Source organism: Danio rerio, chromosome 4 (assembly GCF_049306965.1).
Source record: "Danio rerio strain Tuebingen ecotype United States chromosome 4, GRCz12tu, whole genome shotgun sequence".
Taxonomy (NCBI): Eukaryota; Metazoa; Chordata; class Actinopteri; order Cypriniformes; family Danionidae; genus Danio; species Danio rerio.
In genome coordinates this window covers 21,927,501-21,943,847 of record NC_133179.1, presented here as the reverse complement: position 1 = coordinate 21,943,847, position 16,347 = coordinate 21,927,501, and the positions used below count along the sequence as shown (strand labels likewise).

Sequence of the window (16,347 nt, the reverse complement as noted above, 5' to 3'; positions counted from 1 at the left end):
CTTAATTAAAAAAAAAAAAATGGGTCATATCATCTTGAAACACAAAACCTTCCAGATATATCAACGTTAACAGTGAGGGTATACATTATATCATATTTTTTAGTCAATATGTTATTATTTGACATGAAAGGTTTGGGAACATTTAAAGAGTACAAAATAGAAATAATGTTTGATAGATAGATAGATAGACAGACAGACAGACAGACAGACAGACAGACAGACAGACAGACAGATAGACAGATAGATAGATAGATAGATAGATACATACATACACGGATGGATGGATGGATTATTTACTGATTAATTTATTGATTGTTTGTTTGTAAAGGCGGGGGAGCTCTTCAAAGTATTTAATAAAGGTAGACCATTTGTCTAGGGACTTGCGTTTCGAGCCTTGAATCATGTATTAAATTTTTTCCAATTGAATGTAAGACAGCAGGACATTTTTTAGGCCTGGTGTTGCATTTGTCACTTTCAGAGCTGATGTGATGGTAATGTTCGAGTAAAAATATTTTAAGTTTGTTTTTTTCAGTGAATTGTAAGTGTTTGAAATGTAAAATAGCAGGTTGTAGTGAGTAGGGTCATTTTGTCATTTTAGCTGAGAGCAGCCACAAGGGTTTGCTGTGGATGTAAATGTGTTGACTTCAAAAAAAAACAAAACAACATTTGCAGCACATGTACTGTAGCTTCTGTATTGCCATTTCAAATGAAACTGAATACATAGGTGGAAACATGCATATGAGAGAGAGAGATAGAGAGAGAGAGAGAGAGAGAGAGAGAGAGAGAGAGAGAGAGAGAGAGAGAGAAAGAGAAAGAGTCAGAGAAGAGAGAGTCAGAAAGAGTCAGAGAGAGTCACAGAGTCTGTGGCTGTGTGTGCTGGTTTATGTGGTTAAGAAGGACATCAAATTATATAGTGACATGGCCATAACCTAGGTTTACAGTGTTAAAGTGGTTTACATGGACATGCCATTAGTCCTTGTAATTGGAAATGTTTTTAAAGAAATTTAGAAATAATTGGGTGTTTGATATTGAGTACGTTCACATGGACACCAATAATTTTATTTTTGATTTTAATATGAGTAAGACAATACTCTGATTAAGAGTCCATCTAAACAGTGTTTTTTTTTTTGATGACCTAAATCCGATTAAGGTCATAGTCCAACTAAACAAAAATGGAATTAAGATGTGGAGTGTGACGATTTTAGTGGCATAATTGAAGTGCAGGACAGACACTGTATGTAAAGATAGCAATCTAACTATTACAGTCGTGTAGAATTTTTGCTCCATTTTGTGACAGGGAAGTCTATACACCAACGGCTAAACTAGCTGTAATAGCTGACACTATTCTCTGCACCTAAGCATGATGAAATGCTGAGATTTTTTTCCCCATATGGTGTGCGGTATGTAATTCCATTAAAAGTACACTCATCCAGCAGTTTACACTCGCATCCAATACCTCAGTTTGTCACAGGGGCATGCATGAAATGTTCCTGAATGAAAGTGAAAGTGCCAAACTGCAGTGAAAGTCAACAAATTCAAAATTAAACACCCGAAATTACATGAAACTTTGTAGAAAAGTGAATAGTGTGGTGACGCAGTGATGTTCATTGAATTAAGTGCTAGACCATGAAAAATGGGATCATGAAAGAGACATGCAAAAAGCAACTGATGTAAACACCTTAATCAAAGTATTGACTTATTCAGATTAAGGCAAATCATTTGATTACTGATGTCCATGTACAGTAAACATAGTCAATGACATGTTGCCACATGGTTTCCTTTGAGAGTTGAGTTTAGTTTAGGGTTATGTAATAAGTTTTACAGTAAAAAAAAACAAAACATTATGCTTATGGAGAGTTATAATCCTTATTATATTCCCTGTGTGTATGCACGCCCATGCGAGTTAGTGAATGTGAGACAAAAAAAAAGTGTAAAAAGAGGTTGTTATGAAGGATTATTTAGTGTGAGCAGCTGCACAGCAGTATCCCAATCCTGCATGGAGCAGCTCAGTTCTCCTGGCTAATGAAAGCACATTGCTGTAATGCTTTGTACTGTGCCATAAAAGGCTTTTCATACTCTGTTAATGTCAGAGTTCAGTTTTCTTATTTCCGCTGGTGTGAAATAAATGATGCACTCTCCAAGCCATTAAGACGGAGAAAGGTTGAAGTGTCATTTTAAGGGATGAAAAAAGAATATTTGAGTAAGGTGTGTTTTATAAGCACACCGCTGAATGGAAAGCTGCGCACCTAATGATTTATTTTTGTAGTTGATGTTTTTCTGTTTTTGTTTTGATTCGGCTTTTCAGAAGCACCTCCATTAGCGGTGTATGGACAGCGAGTCCCAAGTAGCCATTAGTTATTTAGCATGAGCTCTTATAGTTTATGGAGTGTATTTAAAATGTGGACATTCATTTATTCATTCATTCATTTTCCTTGGGTTTAGTCCCTTTATTCATTAGAGGGTTGCCACAGCAGAGTGAACAGCCAACTTATCCAGCATATGTTTTACACAGTGGATGCTCTTCCAGCTGCCACTCAGTACTGGGAAACATCCACACACTAGAGCTGCACGATTAATCGAAAAAAGATCGCAATCTCGATTTGACCACCTAGATGACCTTAATCTAGCTGAGGAGAGAAGCATAAAGGCGGCCGCACAAGTTTTCATGTTGTTTTCATACATTGCTCAGCAACGTGGACACCTCCAAATGGTTTTTAAAGTGTCCCATACTGTATTCATAAGGTATAATTTACCAAAAAATGTAATTTCTGTCTTCATGTAATGATGTATTCACGGCCACGAAATCACACGTGAGCTGACTATGAGCTGTTACCACAGAGAGGGCGAGTGCACTCGATGTCTAATATAGTGACCAGAATTAGCATAGGCTGTGAATAACATGTAATCAAGTTTTTGGCAGAGAGAGATTGTTTGGGAACCGCATTTCGCATTTTAGAGTAATGATTTTGACAAGCTTTTAATATGTTTTTCTTTCATACAAACACAGAGTGCGTGAGAATAGATGTTCAACAGTGTCGGTATAACTGTAGCCTATATAATGTTAAATATAATGCAAGAGGGAATCTGATCATGACAAATGTCTGATTTTAAGAGTAGGAAACATGGTCTAATAATGTTGACAATAACATATTGCAAGCATATATGTCAAACATAACATTTCAACCTCAGAATTATGAATAGTTGTATCCTGAAGTGGCGACGCAGTGGCACAGTAGGTAGTGCTGTCTCCTTACAGCAAGAAGGTCGCTGGTTGGAGCCTCGGCTGGGTCAGTTGGCGCTTCTGTGTAGAGTTTGCATCTCTTCGTTCGCGTGGGTTTCCTCCGGGTGCTCCGGTTTCCCCCACAGTCCAAAGATATACGGTACAGGTGAATTGGGTAGGCTAAATTGTCCGTAGTGTATGAGTGTGAATGAGAGTGTGTGGATGTTTCTCAAAGATGAGTTGTGGCTGGAAGGGCATCCGCTGCATTAAAAAAGTGCTGGATAAGTTGGCGGTTCATTCTGCTGTGGCAACCCCGGATTGATAAAGGGACTAAGCCAAAAAAAAAATAAATGAATGATGAATGAACGAATGTATCCTGATATCATAATTTTACTGTGCATTAATGACCAGGACAAATTAAAAGTCTGTTCAAGTCCACCGTTCCAGGTCTATACAAATTTGAGCATTTTAACCAACAGTAGACCTACACATAATAATAATAATAATAATATTAATAATAATAATAATACATTTTATTTAGTGCCTTTTCAGAGCTCAAGGACACTTTACAAAGAATGTAACAAAAAGAGATAGTACAAGCAGACATAAGTAGAGGCAACATTAGGTTCACAAACATACAGGAAGTTAAATATAACAAACTGGAAATAAAAAACAAGACCCAAGAGACTAATAAGCAGAGCGGAGGTGGATCAAATGAAGTGGTCAGTTTGTCAGATCAGAAGTGAAGCATTCAGAAAATTTTTGAGTTTTAAGTAAAGATTTGAATTGTGAGATATTATTAACAGAACGAAGTGAGTGTGGTACAGAGTTCCAGAGTTTAGGTGCAATAACATTAGATGATCCCCCCCCCCCCCCCCCCCCCACCAAGGGACAGTGAGAAGGCCAGAGTCAGAGGAACATAATGAGCAGGTAGAGGTGTAGGGGATAGTCATGTTGGAAAAATAAGAGGGGAACTAGGCCATTTAAGGATCTAAATGCAAGGAGAAGAATTTTGAATTTAATGAAGTATGCGACGTGGAGCCAGTGTAGGTCAAACAAGACTGGGATTATATGAGCAGAACGTATGGTATTAGTGAGTATTGTAGTCGCAGAGTTTGGAATATGTTGTAATCTGGAGATGAGGCTGGCAGGCAGACCATTGAAAAGAGCATTACAGTAGTCGATGTGTGAAGAGACAAATGCATGGACAAAGTCTCAGCATCCTTGCTACTGATGAAGAGGCGCAGTTGGGCAATTTGAAAGATTTTTTAGCTGATTTAGTGTGAGACTGAAAGGATAGTGCGGAGTGGAAGATTACACCTACATTTTAGACAGAAGTGGATGTTTGAATGTGAGAGCCAGCAATCTCACAGGAGAAAGTGGTGGAAATATTGCTGGGAAGAGCTGGGGTGCCAATGAAAATTGATCTCAGTTTTGTCCATGTTGAGTTAAGCCAATCATTGACGTCCTTCACACAAGCAGAGATTTGATCAATTTGGGCAAATAAATAAGTGTACAGACAGAATAAAGTTGAAAATCGTCTATATAAAACTGATTGTTCATGCCATGCCATAATATTATTGCTGTTGTTTTTTCACATGTTTGAGAATAACTATAATAATAGCCCACACATATTAACCTTTATTTTACATCTACAGAATTGAGAGAAAATTGTGATCTTTATTTTCTAGAGCAAACTCCACACAGAAATGCCAGATGGCCCAGTCAGGACTGGAATCAGCAACCTTCTTGCTGTGAGGTGACAGTGCTAACCACTGAGCCCCCGTGCTGGCCAAATGAGGAGAGGTTGAAGGTTAGAAGCAAGTATATTCGGCATTAGTGTTTTTCAGCAGTGTATTTTTTGTTTTTTTGCCCAGCGATGAAGAGGGAAGCAGACATCGTCATCGCCATGGACGGGACAGCAGCGACGGTGCACCCACAGCCCTGGAGAGGAGGGTGGAGGAGCTGGAGAGGGTGAGTTGAGTCCCATCATCCCCATCAACCTTTTCCACATGCGTCTTCTTTGTAGTCCAGTTTGTACTATATTGCACGCACACATAGCCTGGATTGCCTTTGACCTGAGGGAAAAGGTGCTGATTTGAGTTAGTTTCAGTAATGGCTTTGTGCTATCTTTCGGCTCATCCTAAATCAGTGGTGCAGTTTAAAGTGCTGTAAGTTGTGTCAGCACAGTCCTGACCTTTCTGTGTAATACGTGTCTGTCCGCAGTGCTTTTCCGAAATGCCAAGAGAGCAAAGTGTGCATGGGTGATGCTGAAATGTCAGCACAGTGTCAATGCTGAAATGGAGGGAAAAAAAAGTGAATTGTTTTGTAGTGATATTCCAGTTTTTCTCAGTGGCTTTGGTGCATTTCTCACAACACTATTTACATTTGCACAACAGTTCATGCATTTCTCAAAACAATTAGTCATTCGTGCACATCATAGTAGCAGTTTCTTATTCCTTCCAGCAAATTGCAAATGCTTTTGGATGCATCAATTGCTTTCATACACCTCTCTGCTGTTGTATAACATGATCATTTGTGTATGTCCTGTCAGTCAAAATGAAGTAACCTTGTGAATGCTGAATAGTCATTCCATATAAAACTAATAGTCCTCATTTCATTACTTGAGTCATTACATACAAAAATGCTAAACTAGCTGTGAAAATCTGTCAAACAAATTTTCTAAAAATATTTGAATCTTTTTTTCCTGAAAATGTCTTCTAAATTGAACAATTAGATGAATGATTTACAGACCTATGAATGTTGTAGGTTCAGTTCCAATATGTACTGCAATATTGTTTACAGTTGAGCACAGCTCTACCCAAAGGGACGTTTATGTTTGTTGTACTGTAAATAAGGTGTATTTTTTCTTTTGCACAATGCTGTGAATAAATTAGAATTGCAAAGAGCATAAGCAGTAAAACTGTGAAACACATATTCAGTGTATTGTACTCAGATACCTTACTAAATGCAGTGATGTGTAACTTTACTGTAGTTTTCAAATGGCTGTGCAAATAGTATATAGTGTTGTCTTGAGCGTTTTCAGAAAGCATCACTAAAATCTGACTTTTTTTGCCTCTGCAAAAATGTAAACTGTCATAATGAAAACATGACAAAGCCATCTACTATCTTGTTCATAAACAATGGTGGCAGGACTTTTCATCTTGGTGACACTGACACTTTCATTGACATCAATACTTTATTTTGAGGAATGAGCTCTCTATTTTGAGCAAGTGCAGGTTATCAGCTAGGGTTTTGCAGTTTGTACTTATTGTTTTGAGAAATGCATGAACTGTTGTGCAGATGTAAATAGTGTTGTGAGAAGTGCACCAAAGCGACTGAGAAAAACTGTAAATGTATATATACTGTATCTAATTGTAGAAGCTGTTTGCATAGTTTTGCATATAGGATGGGCCTTTTGTAAGACTTTTGTAAGTTTTGTAAGAGTAAAATGTGTCGCGCTGTACTGTACTACTGTACATGTACTGTTTGTTTGCTGAGCAAGCCTGCATGAAGAAAAAGTGAAGAGTGAAGATGAATTATGCACTGCTATTGTGAAGTAGTGTAATGATGCTAATAATAATGGTGGTGGTGATGATGATGATGATTATAATAACAATAATGATGATGATGATAATAATAACAATGATGCTGATAATAATGATGAAAATATGTATAATAATAATGATGATGATGGTGAGAATAATAACAACAATAATAATAATAATAATAATAATAATTGTAGTCATCATGATCATCATCATGAATGAATGAATAAATGAATGTCATCATTATTGAAGAAGAAAAAGAAGAAGAAGAAGAAGAAGAAGAAGAAGAGTTTGTTTTAAATGGCAAATGAGCATATTCATTGAAATGATTTGTGAATGAATGGTGGGTGGAGTAATGTTGAAAAAAGTAGAAAAAAGTTTATTTAAAGTAGAGCTGGGTGGATAAATTATATTATTTGGAATAGTGATCAAATTTATGTTAATAATAATTCTAAGCTCTGGGTTTTTGAGTGTAAAATTGATCTAAAAGCAAATCACACAGCAGAAATGTGAAACAATGGAAATGTAGAAGTGTGTTGATATTATAGATGCACAGAATTTTTGGCTGCAAAAAAAGTATCGGCCACGGAAAATGGGTTATACTATTTAATGGGCCCTCTCATTTTTGTGGCTTCAGTCATTATTGGGATACTCTTCGAGATCTGGTAGCATGAACAACTGATATGGAAATAAATGGTTATCGTTGAATATGAGAACTAATGATTGAGATTGCATTTTTGCCAAATCACCCAGCCCTAATTGTGAAGCAGTAGATGAATTGTAAGACTGCGTTGTCTTTTGCTGTAGCTTGGATGAAGTAAATGCAGGCTTAGTGAGCAGAAGTGAATTGTTGAAAAAACAAAACCAAAATAATTGCTCATTTTTCAGCAGGTAAGAAATGTCAGTGTTTTGAAAATTTTGAATGTTAGTGTGTTGTAGAGCATTGTATATACAGAAATGAATGGGCTTGAAGGGATTGTTTAGGGCAGCCCCTTCCGCTCAAGAAAAAAAAAATGTATGCATGTATGTATGGTATATATGTGTGTGTATGTGTATGTATATATTCCTATTTATTCATTGTTATTCGTCACAGTGGAATGAACTGTCAAGTTCTCACACATTCACACACATACACAGCAAAAGATTTAGCTTACTTAATTCATGTAAAGCGCATGTCTTTTTTTGTGTGTGTTTATATATATAAAAAAATGATCTTTGTCAAATGATATGTGTTATTGAACAGTTGAGGTGAGATTTTTGTAATGTAGGGTAGTTTATGGCTGAGCCATGTGGGTGTATCGGTGTGATGCAGGGCTTTGCAAGGCTTTGTATATGATGAGTTGTGTGTTGACAGGAGCTGGCCTTGGAGAGAGAGGAGAACGAGCGGCTGCTGAAGGCATATCAGGAGCAGGACGAGCTGATCATGAAGCTGAAGGAGGAGATCGACCTGCTGAACAGGGTGAGAACGTGAATGTGGTTTGGTAATGGCTACATTTGACAAGCATACAGTACATGGTGGGGTGTTGTCATATTAATGGGGAACACATACCTACATGCAAACATACATACATACATTGGGGGAAAAAGTATTGAACACATCAAGTTTTCTTTTCTGTGAAAAGTATTGTAAAGAACCTGTTGAGATGTAATTGAATTAGATTTTGGTGAAAAGTACTGAAATGTATGAAATAATATTTTTTTTGGTGATGGCAGTTTAAAGACGCCTCAAATGGGGAATGAAGTGTCATGAATTGCTGAGGTGTGAGTTTTTCTACAGACTTCAACAGAGTGTTAAATATGTTGATAGCTGTTTTCTAGCAAATCTGAGCTTTATTTTGTATTTTATATTGCATTTAAGTCAGGTGATTGGCTGGGTTGTTCTACAGCTTCATTTTCTTTATTTGAATGCATTGGAGAGTTTCCTTGGCTTTGTTTTAGAGCATCCATCCATCCATCCATTTTCCTTTAGTCCCTTATTCAGTAGGTGTTGCCACAGCGGAATGAACTGTCAACTTATCCAGCACAGTGGATTCCCTTCCAGCTGCAACCCAGTACTGTGAAAAACCATACACTCATCCATATACTGTCATTTACACACATACATTACGGTCTATTTAGCTTATTCAATTGACCTATACTGCATGTCTTTGGACTGGGGGAAACTGGAGCTCCTGGAGGAAACCCACAGCACATGTGGAGAACATGCAAACTCCACAGAGAGATGCAAAGCGGCCCAGCTGGGACTGGATCCAGTGTACTTTTTGCTGTGAGGCAACAGTGCTAACCACTGAGCCACTGTGTAGCCTTTTTGGATCATGGTCTTGCTGAAATGTCCATTGTGGTTTCATCATCATCCTGGTACTGGTAATGTAGATGTTGGAGTGAAGCAGCTGATATTAAATTCCAATGAGGAAAGGCAGAGGGTTGCTGAAGAACGGCTGAGAGAGTTGAGCTGCTGTCTGTGCTTCCACTGCTTTTGTACATCCCCCTTTTTCATGTGGAATAGTTTTTCCTGTGTCATTTTAATGTATTACACAAGTTAATTTGTGAAGTAATTAATATAGTTGTCTTTACATAAAATTGTTTTATTGTTATGAACATGAGGTTAAAATGTGAAGTCATTAGCACCTTTAGAAATAAGTTGCCTGACATAAAATGGTGATGCGTTGATTACTTATTTCCCCCTGTAAGTATGTATGTATTTATGTGCGTACACACACACACACACACACACACACACACACACACACACACACAGTTGAAGTCAGAATTATTAGCCCCGTTTTGATTTTTTTCCCTTTTTTAAATATTTCCCAAATGATGTTTGACAGAACAAGGATTTTTTTCACAGTATGTCGGATAATATTTTTTCTTGTAGAAAAAGTCTAAATTGTTTTATTTAGGCTGGAATAAAAGCAGTTTTGAATTTTGTAAAAACTATTTTTGTGACAAAATGAATGATTAGCCCCTTTAAGCTAATTTTTTTTCGATAGTCTACAGAACAAACCATCGTTATAGAAGAACTTGCCTAAATATTACCATAACCTGCCTAGTTGACCTTATTAAGGTAGTTAAGGCTTTAAATGTCAGTTTAAGCTGTATTGAAGTGTCTTGAAAAATATCAAGTAAAATATTATTTACTGTCATCATGGCAAAGATAAAATAAATTAGTTATTAGAAATAGGTTTTCAAAACTATTATGCTTAGAAATGTGCTGAAACAATCTTCCCTCCATTAAAGAGAAATTGGGGAAAAAAAAATAGAGAAGTGCTAATAATTGAGGGGGGCTAATAATTCTGACTTCAAGTGTGTTTGTGTGTGTGTGTGTGTTTGTGTGTGTGTGTATATATATATATATATATATATATATATATATATATATATATATTACACAGACAAAATCTGAAAACAACAAGAAAAATTGTACTTTTGGTATAATAACATCAATAAGTGTGTCATACGTATACAGTTAAAACCAGAAGTTTACAAACACTGTAAAAAAGGAACGTAACCATTTAAAAAAAAAAAAAAAGTCTGATGATAAATCAGACATATTGTTTACTATTGTAGGTATGTTTGGATTACCTAAATAATTGAAATTTGTTACATGGCAGAAAAGTGAGTTTGACTTTTTATTTTGCAGAATGTTTTATTAATTTGTAGACAGTCAAAAGTTGACATTCATTCCCTTGGTATGTTTTTAGCTTTGCTTGTAAACTGTTTAACTTTGGTCAAATGTTTTGGGTATCCACATGCTTCATATAGTAGTTTGAAGGGCCATTCCTCCTGACAGAATTGGTATAACTGAGTCAGATTTGTAGGCTGCCTTGCAGGTATAAGCTTTTTCAACTCTGGCCACAAATTTCGTATAGAGGTGAGTTCAGGGCTTTGTGATGGCCACTCCAAAACCTTCACTATGTTGTTCTTAAAGCACATTCCAACTTATTTTGCAGTAGGCTTAGGGTCATGGACTGTTTGGAAGAGCCATTTGCGGGCAAGTTTGAATTTCCTAGCTGATGTCTTGAGATTTTGCTTCAGTATTTGTACATAATGTTCTTTGTTCATGATGCCATCTATGCTGTGGATTGGAGCAATACAGCCCTACAAGATTATGCTGCCTCCCCCATACTTGACAGTTGGGATGGTGTTCCTAGGCTTGTAAGCTGTCCCCTTTGTCCTCCAAATGTAACAGTGGTTATTGTGGGCAAACAGTTCAATTTTAGTTTCATCAGACCACAGGACATGTCTCCAAACATTATTGTTTTCCCAGTGTAATTTAGCCAATTGTTATCTGGCTTTTTTTGTTGATTGCGGCTTGTTAATTTTCCCGTGTTGTCACAAAATGATGCAGTGTGTTTGAGGTTTTTCTTAAATACTATTGTACAGTTGTGCCTCCAATGAACTGAAATGTTGTCAATTAGCCAGTCAGAAACTTCCAAAACCTTGACACCATCATCAGAGCTTTCTCAGAGGCATAATAATCTTATTGTATGTAAACTTGACTTTCAAGAAAAGTTATAACTTTTTCTCCAAAAAAATATCTCTCTCATTATTGTGCTATTAAGCATAACAGAAACAAATTTGGTAATCCTATCAGACTTGAAAGGAAAAAAAGTGTAGTCACATTAACAACTGATTTTGTTTTTTAATGGTTATGTGCCTTTTTATACAGTGTATGTAAACTTGTGATTTGAACGGTAGGTGTTTTAACCTGATTGGTTAAATACAAGAAAAGTTTTAGTAAGTGTGTGTGTGCGCGCGCGTGTGTGTGTGTGTGTGTGTGTGTGTGTGTGTGTGTGTGGACACAATTAGCAACAATATGTCAATATGTTAAGCATACAAAGTTCAGACAGCCAGTTGGCTAATTAGAGTTGAGTGTAGACCTGTAATTTTGATACAGACATGAATAAACACACACACACACACACACACACACACACACACACACACAGACAGTAGAATGAAGTCATACTAGCATTGTTGTATGCTCAGTTGTGTAATAAAAAGAGAAAACTGGTAGAATTGACATCCAAATTGGCAGTTTGCTAAAACACAGAAAGTAGATTTTGCATCCAAAGTATTTTATTTTAAAAGAATGAACATGTAAAATGTCAAATAAATGAGACGACAGTTGTTTCCAGTTGTTGAACAGTTCAGGTCCACTCGGTTGGGTAGATGTTGAGGAAACAAAGCATGTGGCATACAGAAAAAGCAATGACATGCATATGCATAATGCATACTGCGAAAAGGAATGAGAGTAAGATCATCATATAATGTAGGCTTTTAAAGTTCCATGTTTATTAATAATCCAAAAAGTATAATAAAGGATATGTTTTATCCCATGCTGGAGTGGACATCCATCAGAGTATTCATGGCAAAATAAGAATAAAAAAAAAAATATATATATATATATATATATATATATATATATATATATATATATATATATATATATATATATATATATATATATATATATATATATATATATATATATATATATATATATATATAATATATGAGTTGAGGTGCCTAAATGTGTAATGACCATCTGAAGTTTTGTCGTAAAATGAGCATTTTTTTTCTGCCTCCTATGTTTATGTTACAGTATGTCTCTTAAAAGACAATAAAGACAAAATATTTTTGAGTATAAAAGGAAAATGTGTGAGCCTACACAAAAGACTCAGAGAGAAATGTCAATTGTACAAGAAAAAAAAGAAACTGCGTTGATATATACATATGAAGAGGTGGCATGTTTTTGCATGTATACTGTTGATATGTATACATAATAATGTGTTGTTTTTTTGAAAGCACTGAGGTTTGCTGAGTATGATACAGAAATTAATGCAAACCCTTTCCAGTTGTTAATGATTATTTGTGGGTTTGTGTGTGTATATACAATAGGAAAGAAAAAGGGATGTTTGATTTAGTGTACAATCACAGCAATTGCAGAGCTTTGTGTGCTGTGGATGATGTTTTCGAGGGAAATAAGTGAAGTATAAATAGTTGTGTAGATGTTTTATAAAATGAAAGAAATGAAATGTATGTGATGCTTTAGTCAATGTGATGTAGTCATGAGTGCATTTAGGGATGTGAAGATAGGGATGATATCTGTACAGTTGAAACAGTTTGTTTGTGGGCTAATGTAAATGTCTGTGTTTTGAGTAAGAGTAAAGGTAGTTTATTTGATGCTGATGTAGTGCTTGATAGAGACTGAGGAGGCTTAAGACTGTCAGAAAGAAAGGTAGAAAATGTGTTAGTCAGGTAGCAGTTTTAGAAAAGGTAGTTTTTTGTTGATAACAGGTGTCCAAAGATACATATTTATAGCTCATAAAGTTAGCACAGCTAAAAGTGTTGTACAGTTCAATATTGTACCTTTAAGGTTGACATTTGTACTTTGGCTAAAATAAGTAATGTGCAGCTGCAAGTATAAAAGTCTACTTTTTGAGACGGTAGTGCCTCAGCGAGTGATTGTGTGAGCTTATTTGAGAGAGTGTAAATGAGTGACAGTAACAGAAGTACTTAAAGGTTGTGCTTGAGCGCCATTGGGTTGGTATTGCGCTGATGTGGAGTGTTGTGTGATGTGCATGTGTTGTTGGTTTGATTATTAGTGAGTGAAGATTAAAGTTGAATGTGCATTAGAAGGGGTCTTGGCATTGGATGTGATGCATGAGGAAGACGTCCATTAGATTGTGTTAAAATGCGCAGTGTCTACAGATTATGAGTTGTGGGTGAAGGAGGTGAGTGTCATGCTGTGGCAGGGACTTGTGCGTTGAGGCAAAGTACTTGAGGCCAAGTACTTGAGGGTGAAGCGTCCTGGGTGGTTTTGTGGGCTCTGCGTGATGGAGGCTGCAGTCTTTGGGTGGAGAGTTGTGGTGTGATTCACCTCCATTCATGTTTAGAGCAGTAACGAAATGTGGAGGTAAAAGTTGCGCTGCCTGATGTTGCAAAGTGATATTTAGTGATTATATTGTTGTGATTTATGGGTATAGTCATGAACAGCCTTTTGTTTTGTCAAGAAAGTAGTTTGTGTGTTTTGTTGTGTTGATTATTGGTAGCGATTTGTGTCATAGGAAATTGAAATAGAAGTTGTAAAACAAAGTGGAAGAGAAGTGTGTTTCTCCATTGTGACGGAATAAGGTGAACAGAGGCTACTGCAGTGAAATGTGTCCATCAAGGGGGAGGGAAGGAGTAAAGCAAATGTAGATAGAGCTGGAAGTAGCATGGAGTGTTTTTGTGAATGGTGTTTGGTAGTTGTTTTGAAAGAAATGTAGTTTTGTTTGAAGTGTGAGGTAGATGTGTCAGGGAGTTTTTACACCTGTGGATTGAATCAGTTTAGTTGTAAAACAGGGATGAAAATTGTTAGCATGTTTCTTGTTGGTGTTGGTGCGGTTTGCTTTGACATGTTTGCTTTGACATGGCAAAGTTTGTAAATGGCGCAAAATAGGTGAAATAGGTGATTTGGCAGTGGACTGTCCTCACATTGGTCAGAGTTTAACCGTTTATTGTGCAGAGTTCAGGTCAGCTGTCATGTGTCCTTATTTAAATATCTGAGACACAATAAGAGATTATAAGTGGTAGAGTGTTTTCATTCTGAGTGGTGACACCCACAGACATCATCATCATCATCATCATCATCAGCAGCATAAACAAATTATAGGCAACACTTTGTGATAGCAGTTGCCTTTTGCATTATAGGCTTACAGGCTTTCCATTATAGGAAGAAAGAACAGATAAATTAGGGATAAACAGCTGATGTTAATGGTGAACCTGCTTTTACTTTATTATTTGGCATGAAATAGAATGACATACATACATACATACATACATACATACATACATACATACATACATACATACATACATACATACATACATACATACATACATACATACATACATACATACATACATACATACATACATACATATATATATATATATATATATATATATATATATATATATATATATATATATATATATATATATATATATATATATATATATATGTATGTATGTGCCTATTATATTGTGCCTTAATAGTTTGTGATATAGTTGTTGGATTGTATTGCTTTGTCAGTACTATGAATGTGCTCCAGAGTTTGTCTGATTAGAAGTGAGAGAACCTCATTTAGGGTGTTTTGCCACCTAGACTTTTGTTGTGGATGGTGGCATGGTTCCCTCATTTGTATGGTTTGTTTGGCATGTGTGAATTCAGCAATGGTGCTTGGGTGTGTGCTAACAATGGGTTGGAGTTGGTCTGAATGAGGTGGTCTTGGCTCGATTGAAAAGAATTGTGGAGTGGATTGAATGCAAGGAGAAAGCAATACTGCAATGTGAGCCAGGCTATACCACAGAGTTTTATGTCCATGTAAGAGCCATAAGTGTGTATATATGGCTTTATGAAGAGAGAATTATGAGTAAGGTGGTGGTGTGTCATTCCTACTGGTAAATGTGATGTGAAATAGCGAAGTGAAAGCATGCTGAAGTATTGAGATAAAGTGTTGATCTGTTTTTCAGAAAGTTGAGTGAACCGCAGCGTTGGTTGATCAGCTATTTGTGTCATTAGCGTAAAGGCTGTATTGCATACTTGTAGGCAAGTGCTATGCATGAGAAATGGTTCCTCTGATTGATAGTTGGTGATGACGTCTGTGGGTGTCACCACTGAAAATGCTAGTGCAGCTTTTTGCTTATCTTGTGTTTTTGTTCATGGTCTTAAATAGAAATAAGCATGCATGACAGCTGAGCGCGATGCCGAAAGAGAAAGTGTGTAATGCTGAGGAATGTGATGGAGAGGTTACTGGCACATGAGTTGTTGAAGGTATTTTGCTGGGTGAAAGTGAAGGGTGCGAAGAAGAAAAAGAAAGCTGGTAGGAATTGGAAAATGTGTTTGGGAAGAAAAGAATGAATTGAAATGTAGGTGTGGATGTGAGTGCGATTGCGATTGCTGGATTGACATATGGCTAATGAAAGGTGCTAACTTGGTAAATGGTTCCAGGTTCCAAACCAAAAAAAAGAAAAAAAAAAGGTACTAATAAAAATGATGTGACAGCACTCCAAGAAGGTTGTATATGGTAGGATAGTGTGGTTGTGTATATTGGGGTGTGAGTGAGGCCTGAGCAGTGCAATAGTAATGAAAAGTGTGTGCGTTTGTGCTACAGGAGCAAAGAGTGTAAAATTTGTTATAGATGTGATTGGTGGTGTAGACAGATACTGTGGGGTGAGGGCTAGCGAATGGGCTATTGTAAGTAGTTTGCTTAGCAAGCGAAGTGTTTGTGTGGAAGGTGTAGTGGTGGTTTAGATGTGCAGTTAGCACAGAGTGGTTAGTGGTGGAGTGATTATGGTAATTTAGAGTTGGTTAGTTTGTTTGATGTTATGCAAATGATTGGTGTTCAGGCATGTAAGGAAGCTGTTGTGAGTAGCTAAGTGAGTGAAGGGATATGATAAGGATTACAGTTGATGTTGTGAAGTGGGCGCATGTGGTGTAGTAAATAGTTGTAAAGGTGAAGAAGCTTGTTGTAGGTACAGTAGGTGATTGTTGGTGAAGTGGCGTGTGCTGTGATAAGGGCACATGTA

General features: G+C 36.6%; 1 protein-coding gene across 1 annotated transcript in view; it reads left to right on the top strand.

The window, feature by feature from the left end:
- Nucleotides 1-16,347, top strand: part of pawr (PRKC, apoptosis, WT1, regulator) — a 144,211-nt gene that overhangs the window by 119,848 nt on the left and 8,016 nt on the right. Inside the window, exons 4-5 of the mRNA NM_001006015.2 lie at nucleotides 5,098-5,194; nucleotides 8,123-8,227. Of these exons, the coding sequence (NP_001006015.1) occupies nucleotides 5,098-5,194; nucleotides 8,123-8,227 (202 nt within the window). The remainder of the gene's footprint in view (nucleotides 1-5,097; nucleotides 5,195-8,122; nucleotides 8,228-16,347) is intronic.